This window comes from Primulina eburnea, chromosome 3 (assembly GCF_022965805.1).
Source record: "Primulina eburnea isolate SZY01 chromosome 3, ASM2296580v1, whole genome shotgun sequence".
Classification (NCBI taxonomy): Eukaryota; Viridiplantae; Streptophyta; class Magnoliopsida; order Lamiales; family Gesneriaceae; genus Primulina; species Primulina eburnea.
In genome coordinates this window covers 4,685,249-4,699,210 of record NC_133103.1, presented here as the reverse complement: position 1 = coordinate 4,699,210, position 13,962 = coordinate 4,685,249, and the positions used below count along the sequence as shown (strand labels likewise).

At 34.0% G+C, this 13,962-nt stretch overlaps 1 protein-coding gene and 1 pseudogene across 1 annotated transcript; both read right to left on the bottom strand.

Annotated features, from left to right (window-relative positions):
• Positions 1 to 247: 247 nt before the first annotated feature.
• On the bottom strand, positions 248 to 2,172 carry LOC140828060 (seipin-1). Its single transcript, XM_073191028.1, has 2 exons — positions 1,699 to 2,172; positions 248 to 1,056 (listed from the first exon to the last, which is right to left on the bottom strand). The coding sequence occupies exons 1-2, from the start codon at positions 2,143 to 2,145 to the stop codon at positions 379 to 381; spliced, it is 1,125 nt and encodes a 374-aa protein (XP_073047129.1). The 5' UTR covers positions 2,146 to 2,172; the 3' UTR covers positions 248 to 378.
• A 10,015-nt stretch (positions 2,173 to 12,187) lies between these two features.
• On the bottom strand, positions 12,188 to 13,725 carry LOC140828667 (ankyrin repeat-containing protein NPR4-like; annotated as a pseudogene).
• Positions 13,726 to 13,962: the final 237 nt, after the last annotated feature.

Sequence of the window (13,962 nt, the reverse complement as noted above, 5' to 3'; positions counted from 1 at the left end):
TTCCCAAAATATGTACACTCAAACCCCGACTTCGGGGACGATATCTTTTTTTCTTGGGCCAAGTTCTATGGTCCTATTTATCCCTCTTAAAAATGATGCCCCCTCCCCTCACAAGGAATTCTTTGTGGCCCTTGAGCTCTCCAAAATGCATTGTGATTCAGATGTTAAACCCTTATATATATATATATATATATATATATCATCGCAGTGACGCACATATAACGGACGACAATAGTATGACAAAAAAATATAAACCCGGAAAGGTTACATATTTCCCACTTTTCCTATACAAACATGCATCTACTCCCTATCTAGCTCACTCATATATTACAATTCACAAGTCTTAACTAATAACAAATTAAAGATTTCATTCCATTGTCAATTCATAGGTGAGAACACAGATTCTGAATCACCAATGCCTTCTCCATAGCCAACACCACTATATGTAACGCTGGAAGCCGAAGAACCATTTTCGCCCCTGAGAACCCCGGATGCCTTTCTTTTGTTTTGACTTCGTTCCCCCGGTCTTCGCGCAGAACCAACTTCCCCCTCGACCCTACCACGACATGAATCTGGCTTTCCAAAACCATATCCGAACTCCATCTTCGCGTGATTGTTTGAACCACTAACCATTAATATGATAGAGTTGATCACCGGTTTCAGGTAAAAAGCGAGAACCATTGCAAGCATAATACTATATATGTAAAGAGTTGTCCAGACATAAAATGTCCATTTCCACATATAGACCACCTGTTTTGCCCAAGGCATTCTAGATTTCAAGAGGATTTTCGCCTCGTAAAAGTGAGGGAGGGAATAAGTACCCGCACGAGGGATTAAAGTGATTCGGATTTCTCGTGTTCGTAAACTTGGATGTTCTTTATTCTTCAGTATCCGGAAACTTATCATTTGAGTCTCGTCGGTTATCCCAAGTAGCAAGGGTATGCTCATGACAAATGCCTTCATAACCCGAATTGGCCAGCTTTGGAATTGTAGCATGCATGGATGGCTTGATTTCGCCATCAAATCTCCTCCGGTTGACAGTATCTCCGCAGTTACCTGATACAATTAGGTAAAATTCGACATATTAATTAAATTACTAATATAATGCATGAAACTCGCACGGACCTAAAAATAAAAAAAATTAAATATATTATTTAAATAATCATTTTATTTTTAATTAGAGAATATATATACAATGATAAAAAACGTTTCATACTAAAATCTAAAACCATGCAGCAGAATAGCATTTTTTTATACTTGATTTATAATATTACCTATTCATAAGTTTAAAAACTATTTTCTTCATATTCCATCATTAAATAATTGTTGAAAACCTTATACTTGAGTCCATTTATTTTATTTTGAAGTTAATACTTACAAAATTCCTCGTGGAATTATGCATCTCATCTTTTTTTAAGGTTGAGATTAAGTTTGGTACGTGAGACCAAATAATAAAATCCAAGAACAATTATAGGAAAATGACGAATTCACCCAATAATAAAATCCACGAATAATTAATAGAAAAAAAGACGAATTCAATAGAAATCAAGAACCTCCAAACGATATACAATTTAGTGTATTTAAGATTAAATTTCGCCAAACTTCAATTTCCACGCATCATATATTCCATACTTTTTATGATTAATTAATTCATTATTGTTAAATAACACGACAGTGATTAATTATGAATTAAAATACCTGAAATATCCCAATGTCTCTGTTGTAATCAGAATCTGGCATCAGAAGAATCAAGGAAACATAGAGGGTTTGCCCAACAGGCACACCACCGGCAAAAGAAAATACAGCCGTTGGATGAGCATCTGCGTATTCAAAGTACAAGTTCTCCGTCACATTAATAGGCTCCTCCACCCAAAATCTCACTAGCCCCACGCCTAATATCGCTGCCACAACCATCAGAAACACTAGAGCCATGCAGACATACGCCGCCCCGAGGAAGCCCATGGCTATCCTCCCAAGAACAAGGCCGGCGCCTCGAACCACCGCCGCCGCGGCGGATTCCAACTTCTGTTTGGGAGCCTTCGATATGAAAGGTATGTTGAAGTGTCCCGCAAGTGAGAGGATAGATTTAGACATGATAGTCGCTGGTAGAACCTTCGTCGGCAAATTGTACGGGTTGCTGCCCATTTCCGTGTTATTTATCTGTATTATTATTATTTTATCATATTGGTGTTTTTATTTATAATATAAAGAAAAATAAAATAAATTGTTGGTATTTAATGGAGGCGCTGATCATGCAACACTTGTGAGGAAGACGAGTCACACATGCAGTTTCTGGGGTTGACGCCTGGACAGTAAGCAAGCAACACTCAACCCAAGAATCAGAATGAAGGAAATAGGTAATTTTGAAAGAAATTTTTTTTTTTTATTTATTTATAAATTAACTTTAAAAAAAATGATATGCACAATTTATGGGTTATTTTAAATAAAATTCTTTTTTTTTGTTGATTTTATAAATTAACTTTAAAAAATGATATGCACAATTTATGGGCTGACGTTTTGGTTTAATCACAAGTATGATGATTCCAATGCTGAATTTGTCTTAAACAATACAAATATTAGTAATTGTTTATACACGAAATTACAAAAATAATTAAGTTTTTCTCTATATAAATTTTATTCTACCACTTTTCCCTTATAAAAACATACTTGTTGATATATTTGTACAATAATAACATAATATATATATTTTAGAAAAAAAAACAATTTTTATGTAAACTAAGATGTCTCTTATAGTAAAATAACATAAATGAATTTAAGTATATATAAAAATCTTTATTGCAATTTAAAAAGATTACTTCAAAAGATATTTGTTTTTATTGAATTTTGTTATCATTATTTTAATATAAATAAAATTAATCATAAAAAATATCAATTACGCTCCAATTTTTTGTAAAATAAATCGACCATATATGAACGCAACATGTGCGGAGTTAAATATCAAACCAGCAAGTTAAAACCAAATTATATTGCGGTCCTACAAAATTGACATGTGAGCCAACATACTCGGCAAACTAAAAATTATTGTAGTTAAATTTTTATGTGCATTATAATAATTAAAATTCTAAATATTTGAAGTAAACAGCAAAACTGAAGTATTTTTAAAACGTTTTTTTAAATTCTTTTGGGCTTGCTAGTATGCATTTCTCTATATATGTAGATGGTGTAGTTTTTTTTCCCCTATTATTTTCGGCATCGGTCATTAACCCAACTCGGCTCCTACTTGGGCTTATTGTGAAATGAAAATATAAAAATGTCTACGTTTTTATCTAGGGGTGTTCAAATAATCGAACCAAAACCAATGCCCCAAATCGAACAACACACATTTTGTCGCTTTTCGATTAATAATGTTTTAGTTTGATCTTAAAACTTAGAAAATCGATGATATTAGTTTGGTTTGAATTTTGGAGGAAAAACCATGTCTAAACCGAATGGATACATTTACTTAATTTCTTTAATAAATTTTAATGACTATTCGACATGGAAAATGAAAAGTCAAATAAGCAACTCTTTTACTTATTATTAATGCAAGAAAGCAAGGCTTTTATATATACAATGAATTGAATATTACTACCTAAAATTTAACATGGACAATTCCCCAACTCAAATGGTGAGAGTAATCTCCCGATTTTATTTATTTTTTTGTTTAAGACGATCAGCTATCAATTAAATCTCTTAATTTAAAACAAAAAACTGTGGGATCCATCAATATTTAATATATTTTTTTTATCTTGCAATGAAATGATCGACCGATCATCTAATACAAACACACCGAGAATAAAACTCCCCGTGTAGCGTAAACTCACTCAACTCAAACATACATCCTCAAAATATATATGAGTAATCCTAGAGGTGCATAAAATCAACACCACCAATATTTAACCATATCCTCTATTCATCTATGAAAATAAAGCCCGAGCCATACGACTACAGATATGATAAATTAACAAAAATAAGTTTGGAATAAAAGATAAATATTTTAATTTAATAATAAATACCATATATATGGACGAGAGTTGTGAACATCAACCATCAAAATAATTAAGTCAGAAATTTTGTCATCCTCATTCGTACCAAGTCATGGTGTTTACATGAGCGGCGGAGTAACATTTTCCAGCTCTTTTTTCCAACTGAAACGATTGAATTTCTCTTGTCCGAACATTATAAGCTGCGCAAAATTTCTCAGAACCAGAAATACCGAAAAGAAACACCTCCCCACCAGCTAACACACCAAAGAGGTTGACTGAATTCAAGCCTTTGAATCTGTCACTCAGGGGTTTCAAATCGGAGCTAAGCAACTTGGTCCACTCTCCAGTTTCGGGATTCATTTCCATAACTTCCATCAAATATTCACGTGACCCTGGCACTTTGGACAAACTACAACAGGATAGATTTCGACCCATGGCTAGATTCAGAAATTCAAATCGATGAAATCCAGGCCGATCAAACTCATAAAAGATTTCAGTCTCTACATTCATTGTCACAATAGAGTGTATGCCGATCCAGTGCACATAGCCACGAGTAGCAAATGGATGACTCCATAACGCTTCTCGAGCTAGAATTGACATGTGTTGCACGTCAAGGTGCCTCCAAACATTATCAGCTCCGACTGTTAGCACTGATATACACACTGGTGATTTGGGAAGAAAGGAGCGCACCACTTTATGCTTCATGGAAGCCTCAGCAAACGCTAAACTTGTCCCTTCTACGAGAGGTACGTCATAGGGAATAGGTTGCCGTTGTTTTGTCAAGGGATTGATAATATGAAGAATGCCATGGTTTCGTTTATTGGCGGGGGAGGCCATCACTAAACCATTAACACTGCTCCGCCAGAAACAAAAATCACTGCAGTCAAACTTGCATATCTCCAGACAACCTCGTCGAATTTCAACATAAATCCCCTTCGCTGGTTTTCCTTGTTCCATTATTATGATTCCAGGAGTTGAATTTTGAAGATGATAGTAATTGAATTCTTTTGTATTGATAATCATGTTCCATTCTTCACAAACATGAATCATCACATCATATATAAAATGGGCTGGAAGATATGAAAGAATTTTGAAAAGCATCTCCGGAGGAAGATATCTCCTTTGTCTCTTCCTTGCACACCTTTTGTAGTTTTACAAAAAAATCATACTATATTGACATTTAAATATCCACTGCAAATTCAACAAACAAAATCACTCGGTAGATAAACATAAAGTTGATAACAAATTATGCCAGTGAATTCACGATTCAAAAAAAAAACTTGAACAAGAATATTCAGTAATCCACCATGATTCCACCATGATATAATTTTTCCCATGAAATAAAATCATAGAAAATTAGCACACAACTTAGCCAAATCTATCAACGAATAATCTAAAAAGTCTATAATGTTTTCATCAACAGAAAGATTGAAAGGCAATCAAACTAAGAAATATTATAATTACGATAGGAACACTTTCGATAGTTGACGGCACTTAAAAAAGAAAAAGAAGAACAAGCACATAAAATAAATGGGCCGAGCAATTAGATGAAAAGCCCAAACATTAAGCCCATAAAAATTTCTTGAAGTTGTCTGTAGTAACACAAGGAATATATCTTGGGAATGAAATCTAATCCTTATTTTTCTCGTTTCTTTCTAAGTAACAAATATAATATTATGACACCAAAATCATAAAAAAAAAAAAAATTATGTCTAAAATAAAATATTAACCAAATTAATCAAGTTCAGTCATCTCCTACACTTCATTTGTCCTACATATGTAAATTTAGTAACTAAATATTTTATATAAACTATTATTCAAACTAACCACTAACATCCAGTGTTGTAAAAATCGATCTGACGTTATGTTTAACAAGACCGTCGCTATTTACCATTGGATCTTGAAATTTCTAAAAAGATAGAATTCTTTATAGCAATTCGTTGACTACTTAATGCAAGATGTCCTTTCGTTGATGCAGAAGTGGGAGGAGTTGTCACTACAAAAAAAAAAAAAGAGGGGGGACAAGCGACGGTTGTAGTGACGGTTTGGTGGTCTGTAACCGGAGGTCGCGCCGCCTTCATATAGCGATGTTTCTCAATAACCGTTACAAATTGACGACGGTTATGTTGAACAAGACCGTCTCTATTCCGTCGCTGAATGAAGCAACGGTTACATACAGTCGCTAATTTAAGCGACGGTTTTATACACACCGTTGCTAATTTAAGAGACGGTTTTTAAAAATCCGTCGCTATTTACGACGACAATTTTTGACAAGACCGTCGCTATCTATAACGACGGTTTTTAAAAAACCATCGCTATATTAAGCGAAGATTTTTCATAAAACCGTAACTTAATGAAGCTACGGTTTTTAATCTATCTAATAAAAAAAACTCATTCATGATTTACAAAATTAATAATCTACTACGCTAAAATTCATAAATAAAATACTACGTTAAAATTCATAAATAAATTACTACGCAAAAATTAAATATTAAATTTTCTGTACATAAATCGCTTTAAAAACCTAACGTGCGCGAAGATATGCAGATCCACGTAATGCTGGAATATCACACCGACGAGCAAATCTACGAAATTAATACGAAAAAATGTTAGTACAAAGCAAAAAAACCAAAATTGCGAAAAAATTGATAGAGGAAATTTCGGTACTACCGGAGAAGAAAGGCGAAAATCGCGTGAAGAAAATGTTCGCGAACCACGGTATATATAGAATCATAGCGACGGGTTTTGCCTAAACTGTCGCCATTAGCGAGAGTTTTGAGTTAAACCGTCGCCAATAGCGACTGTTTTTGACAAACTGTCGCTGATCCAAATCGGCGACGAATTGTGCAAACCCGTCGCTATTGGCGACGGTCTTTAAAACAGTCGCTAATGGCAACGGTTTTTATTGAAACCATTGCCAATAGCGACGGATGTTACAAACCGTTGCTATTATAGCGACATAAACCGTCGCTACTTTAGCGACGGTTTATCAAAAATCGTCGCTATAAAAGCGACAGTTTATCGTATAACCGTCGCTAATCAAACTGTTTTTATGTAGTGATGTGAACAATAATTTGTTATTAAAAATGTTTATATATCTTAATTTTTATTATTATTTTAGGACCGGGTTTTTACCTTTTTTTCAAAACTATATTTAATGGATCACTATTCAACTCAAGTATTTTAAAAAATACGATAGACCAAACACTATGTATCGATCTCTTTCATATATATAGCCAACAGTAACAAACAAACAATTAAAAGGATTATTGTAATAAATATGTAAAATCTCAAAACATCAAATATTCTCTTACCCATAAATTTTCTCATAGAAAACTTCTCCAAATATTATTTATAAAAATTATCTCAATCGAAAGCTCTTCTCACTAAACTTGATTATTGACGTACTCTCCACCAATTTGCTTAATCAATACATTATGTGTATCATGAAAAAGATTATAAAATGTTTGCTCATCTAGGAGCAAGAAACTATGGTTTACACTCTTTAATATTTTTTTAATGAAAAATAAATGTAAATAAATGCTCTCTATTACACTAGCTTGGTGTCTTTCGGTAGTTTACTAATAATATATTTTTATATTCACAATTTGTGACATTTTGTCTTGAAATTAGACCTCGAGGAATGCCACATTCCATAATAATACATCATAAGAGAATTCTGTCTCTTTAAAAGTATCACAGGCAGTAATAAGAACTATTAAAGAACTTTATTAGTGGAAGCGAAACGTACAAGTACTAGTAGATTACAATAAAGTTTTACATGTCCAAACTAACATAGACGGTAAGAGTGACAATGACGTAAACATTTCAGACAAACTGACTCATACACTAAATGACTTATTATGCCTTCTATTAATTTATTCCAGACAACAACTGGCGGATCATACATCGACATTTCAGGGCTCTGTTTTGGTCAATCACCTTATCATTCAGTCATTCATTCATTTATTCGACGATTAACCAAAACTTCATTCAGTGGAAGCTTGATAAGAATTACATCTAGTATGATGATATTACAATGAGAATGTTACATTGAAGCATTCACTCATTTCGGAAAGGTAGTACCTGCATGAATAAGGAGTCAGTAAGATAGAAAAGGACATTCAGGATGGGCATATTTCATATGCATCAACGCAATTCAAAGATACAAAATTTATGCAAAGACGTAAGAAATCAATAATCCGTAGTGAATATCGTTAAAGAATATAATATATCATATCATAATTTCTAGGCCAAATGCCAAAGGCTATATAGGAAGAACGATAAAAAAAAATTTCTCACCTTGAGACTTACTATAGATGACAGTGAGAGTTCCAAGTTCAAGTCAATCCTATTTACTAATGTGATTATCATTAGTATAGTAAACACTTTTTGATATATATTATCCCTAAATTTTTACTAAAATAAAGAATATAACTTTATAAACTTTATTTATTGACTAAAAGTTCATAAAAAATTTATTTTATTTATTTATTTAATATCTTTGTAAAAATTACTTTTTAATAGTCAAAACTATCTTTAAAATTTACAATAATTGATATTTGACTCCAAAAATTACAATATTTCCTATAACAATTCTTATTATAATATTAACTGAAAAAAATTCAAAATAGGTAATATTTAAAATTATTTTATCATTAATCGATATATATAACATTTAATATATAACTCACAAAAATCATAATAAATAACTCGTGAGTCGAAAAATTATAAAACTTCATAGCTACTTCCAATGATATATTTTTCAAGTATTGAAGGCAATGAACATTTATACAAAGGTCTATATGATCATATAGATAGTATATCATATCCGAAAATAATAGTATTTTCCTTTAAAAATTCACAGTAAATGCAATACTCATCCAAAATTTACGAAACTTGTACAGTAGCCTGGAATCATACAAAGCATACTTCGAAAAATAAATTTTTCATTTTCGCCGGCGTGTATGTTACACGTGCCGGTTCCGGTGGCGCGTGGCCGGCGTCCGGCCACCACGCGTGGCCACTCTTTTTCCAGCAAACATATAAAATACGATTTCCTACAACTCTAATGTTATAAGTTTTCTGAAATTCCCAGCCGAAACCTGCCAGAAAAGGAAAAGCTAGTAAAACTCACACCCCGACCTCGGCTGCTGAAAAACACTATTTCTGAGGTCGATTCCGGGAAACCAAAGACATGAATGAGAAGTATGACATACAATGAACAACTTTCGTGTTTAAACTAAGGTGAAATACAATCATAAAAGGTACGGAAATTGGGAGATAATCAGAGAAAATGAATACAATTTTCCAATCCGATTCTTGATTTCTCACCAGGTGCCATCCCCGCCTCCCTGCTGGCTGTTTTTGTAAACCCCCACTATACAATAGTGGGGGTTTCCATCAACAAAATCATAAGTGCATTGTCGAACAGATACAACTTGCAAGAAGTTGTTAATGGTATTGAGTTACGGGGCTTAATCGATCCAACGTTCAGAAAGTGGAGGATCCGGAAATTTGCCAGAATTATGCTAGAAATGCCATATGACATTCCCATAAAAGTGCAGAAAAGTCGTTGGAGCAAAAAGAAGTTGGGAAATAGGCAAGTACAATTTGCTACTTTTGATGCTGTTGCCACATCTTTACTGGCGAGGTATCTGATGCAATATGCATGAGCTTGATGCAAGGACGCCAAACAATGGTATCGTTTCTTCTTTTTTTTTAATCAAAACAAATAGAGATTACATTACTATTCAGGAGATCAAATTTACAACTTTTTTCAAAAACATATGAATTGCATTCAAAAAAGATCTATTGCATGTGCATAATGTGCCTACCAAAAGTAGAATGACTACCAAAAGTGTCTCGACAATTAACATTCAAAACCCGTGTTTCTTGCCAAAAACAAAACCCCCGTTTTTCTATATTTTATATATTTTTAAATCAAACCTAAAATGAAGATAGGTGAAAATTCTTGAGATTTTGATGTATCATGGTCACAAAACGGTGTAATTCTAGTACCAAAATGGATTGTTTTGGTCATGGAAACAAATGTTTCAATTTTTATGAAATGCGATATCAAAATTGAACCATTTGGATATAATTTGATTATGTAATTTTGATGTGGTTAGTTTGATCCGATTTAAAGTAGCATAGATTCTTTAAGCTTTTTTTAAAAAAAAATCTGAAAGATTTATTCTTCTAAATTTTAGACATCACTAAAAGATAATGGAACGATTTGTGAGGTAATCAAGCTAAGAAAATGCAATTATTCAACATCACAAAGTTACTATGCGGTTCAATGTTTTGCTACATGCATGAAAGTGAACTATTACGCACTAACCATGCTCGATTTCTTCTTCAAGTATTGGTAATTTTAGAAATGGAGGATTGGATTCCATTACCTGTTCATAATTTTAAAACATATTTCTTCATATTCCAACACTATAATTGTTGAAAACCTTACACTTTGAGTCCAAATTTCATTTTCAAGAAATTGCTCTTCCAATTATTTTATTTTGAATTTACTACGGAGATTAGCTTTGAAGAATATCCAAATTACAAAGTTCATCACGGAATTATCCATCTCATCTTTTTCTAAGGTTGACATTAATTTTGGTGATACCAAATAATAAAATATCATAAATACATGCATTCCTTGTATAAATTGTAGGAAAAAGTCGAGAAGATCTTGAACTCTCAAATACATTTTTGCTCTCTAAATATTCCAATGTATTGCCGCCGCGTTCACTTTCAATCTTTCTGACATGTGTTCTATTGTATCACAGTTGGTTTTGTTATTCTAATATCAGTAATGCCGATCATCTACCAAAGTAGCGTCAATGAAGTTCACTCGTATCGAGTAACCTTCCACGACAGACAAATCGTTGCATCGGTTACCTCACATCCTCATGGCGTCAAAAATTGGGTGATGTCGCAAGATTTCAGTGCTTTACCTATCGCATTGACCATAAAACCATTCCGAAATGAATTTGGTCCTGCCATTGTACAAATATGTTGCAATAATATATGCTTTGTTTATCAGATCTACAATTCAGGTGAGATAAAGAATAGAATATAGTGTATTTCAGGTGCACACACAGGGAATACAGAAGATAAAATCAAAGTCTGTTAGCGTTAATCTTGTCTTAATTCCTTTTGTTGTATTTTATAACTTGTATATAATATCATTGTATCGATGGAGATAATAAGATAAATGAATATAACTTTTCGATCTGATTCTTTATTTCTCACTAGGTGCCGTCCATGCTGGCTGTTTTTGGAAACCCCAACTATTGCTGGTACAAATAAGGGCCTTAGGCGAAATCCCACGGCGCTAAACCACGGGAGAGATGTTGGGCATTTAAATGAGCGTGTAGCAACCCTTTTTGATGTGTTTTAAAGTCGTGAGGTCTCGGGCTAAAGCGGACAATATCACAAGTGAGCTGGGCCGTGAAATTTGGTATCAGAGCGACTCCGCGTGGGTTTGGGATGGTGGGGAAAATCTCAGCGAGGACGTTGAGTCCCGAAATGGGGGGGGGGGGGGGGGGTGAAGGCCCTTAGGCGAAATCCCACATCGCTAAACCACGGGAGAGATTCTGAGCATTTAAATGAGCGTGTAGCAACTCTTTGTGACGTGTTTTAAAGTCGTGAGACCTCGGGCCAAAGCGGTCAATATCACAAGTGGGCTGGACCGCGACATATTTAAATTTAGTAATTAAATATCTCATTTTAACTGTTACTCAATTAACGACTAACATGCAATATTCTAAAAATTGTTCTAGGCGCCACATGGCAGCGGACCGCCTAGAAAAAAAGTCTAGTCAGCCAGCTTAGGCTGCCCTAGGCTGTCAGGGTTTTTTTTCATTTATTTTTTTTATTTTAAAAAAAATCAGTCTTTTAATTTAAGTTAAAAATCTAATTAAAAAGTGAAAGGTTTTTTTTTATAGGCCCTAAACTAAAGTATAGCAGGAAATGAGATTTATCAGCTTGTGCTACCACATCAAACTTGTCTTGGTATGCGATCTAGAATGAGAAAATTTTACGATGATTATTTTGCATCCGAAGAAGATGAGTATCGCAACAATGTGTGTGCATGTTAAACATGCTGCGCAAGTATCAAGTTTGAGGTTGGTTGAGGTTTTCCTATTGGCCTACTCGATTTAACGGGTATGATGAGGTATTGACGGGTGAAATCAAGATCAGATATTCTCCAAGAATTCGTTCAATGCTTCGAATAATTCTATTTCTTCCTCAGCCTCCGTATCCTTATTGACCTCCTGTACAACATAATATGTTATAGCACTTAACACTCGCCATTGTAACACTATCGATGACGGTAACAGGAATAACATCACATTTATAATGCCTCCCTATTACTATATAAAGGAGGCGATAAAAGCCATCGTCGTGCAAATGGAGACCAACCATACTAACTTATTTATCACTTCCACAACCTGTCTCTCATATTTCAACTCACGCCAGATAACCGTAATTTGTATGACGACGACAACTAACGAAGTAAAAAGTGTCACTGCATTTGTCATGAAATAGAATTTGAAGGATGGGCTGCTCACTTTTATAACGGCCTCATTATCATCATCATCTCCATGGTCGGTGAAAATGACAACGAAAGCTACCTTGGCAAAGAGAACATCGACCACGATAACCGAGTTAGTGGCATTATTGATTCCTTCTCTGTGGAGTTTCCTAAGCTCCTTTGCGATACCATTTACGTTTTTTTTTTCATTTTACGAGCTTTTTCGAGCTAAGTATGCATGTCTCTCTTGATCTGTGAAACAGTTTTGCGAAGCTCATCACGAGGCTGGTTGAGTTTGTTGGCTCTGACAACACCACATCGAATCAAGCATTCTTTAATTTCAAATGTGTCTCTAATAGAGGGAACCTTATGTTACGTGTAGAGCCGTTTTGCGGTCTCTTCTTAAAGCGTTTAAGTTTGTGTCTAGAAACAGCAAGAGCTCGTTAGCAATGTGGGAATATTGAAATTGGATTATTTTTCTAGCTCAAACAAAACCAAGAAGTAGAGAGTAAAATACCAGAATTGATAACCAAGAATTATGTGCAAACTTCGAACATGACGAACCTCAGCACGCTTTTTCCTGGTGGCTATATGTAACGTAGTGTTCCCAAATTTATCCAATAGGATCATAAATGCTGAGTCTGCATGTAGAAGTACCCACACCACGACACAAATATCGCCTTTTACAACAATGTGTAATGCAGTCTGCTATTTCTTATCAGTTCTTCTAGCCAGTTGTGGGTCCTTCTCGAGTAATTTTTGGACAACATCTACATCGCCTTGACGGCTACTAGGACATAGGCTAGAGTTCGGGGAAACCAAATCGAGTTTACGAAATAACAGATGTTGATCGAGATTCGAAGCACAAATAACTCAAGGCTAAGGTAACCCTGAGATCAAAACGTAATGACCGAAGTGTTGCATTTGTATATGTATTTTGTGTTATGGGAAAATATTGATTGAGTTATGTGTTCATGAGTAGAAATTTTTTTGTTAGTGTTTTTGAAACCACATCTTCAAATTCAATATTATATTTATATCTGAAATTTGTTCTATTAATATTTTTAAAAAATATTTTCTTCTAAGCAAATAATATTAAAATAAAATTAAACTCAAGGGGGATGACTTTTAATTAAGAACTAACAACAAAAAGGCACTGTTGCTATTTGTCGTTGACTTCTGTTTATTGTAGTTGACCATGTAAATTGAGTGAGATAAAAAATATAATATAGTGTATTTCAGGTTCACACAGGAAATACAAAAGATAAAATCCAAGTCTCTTAGCGTTAATTTTGTCTTGATTCATTTTATTGGATTTTATAACGTGTACATCATATCATTGTATCTACGGGCATAAAAAGAGAAATAAATACAACTTTCCAATCCGATTCTTTATTTCTCACTAGGTATCATCTATGCCGGCTGCTTTTGGTAACC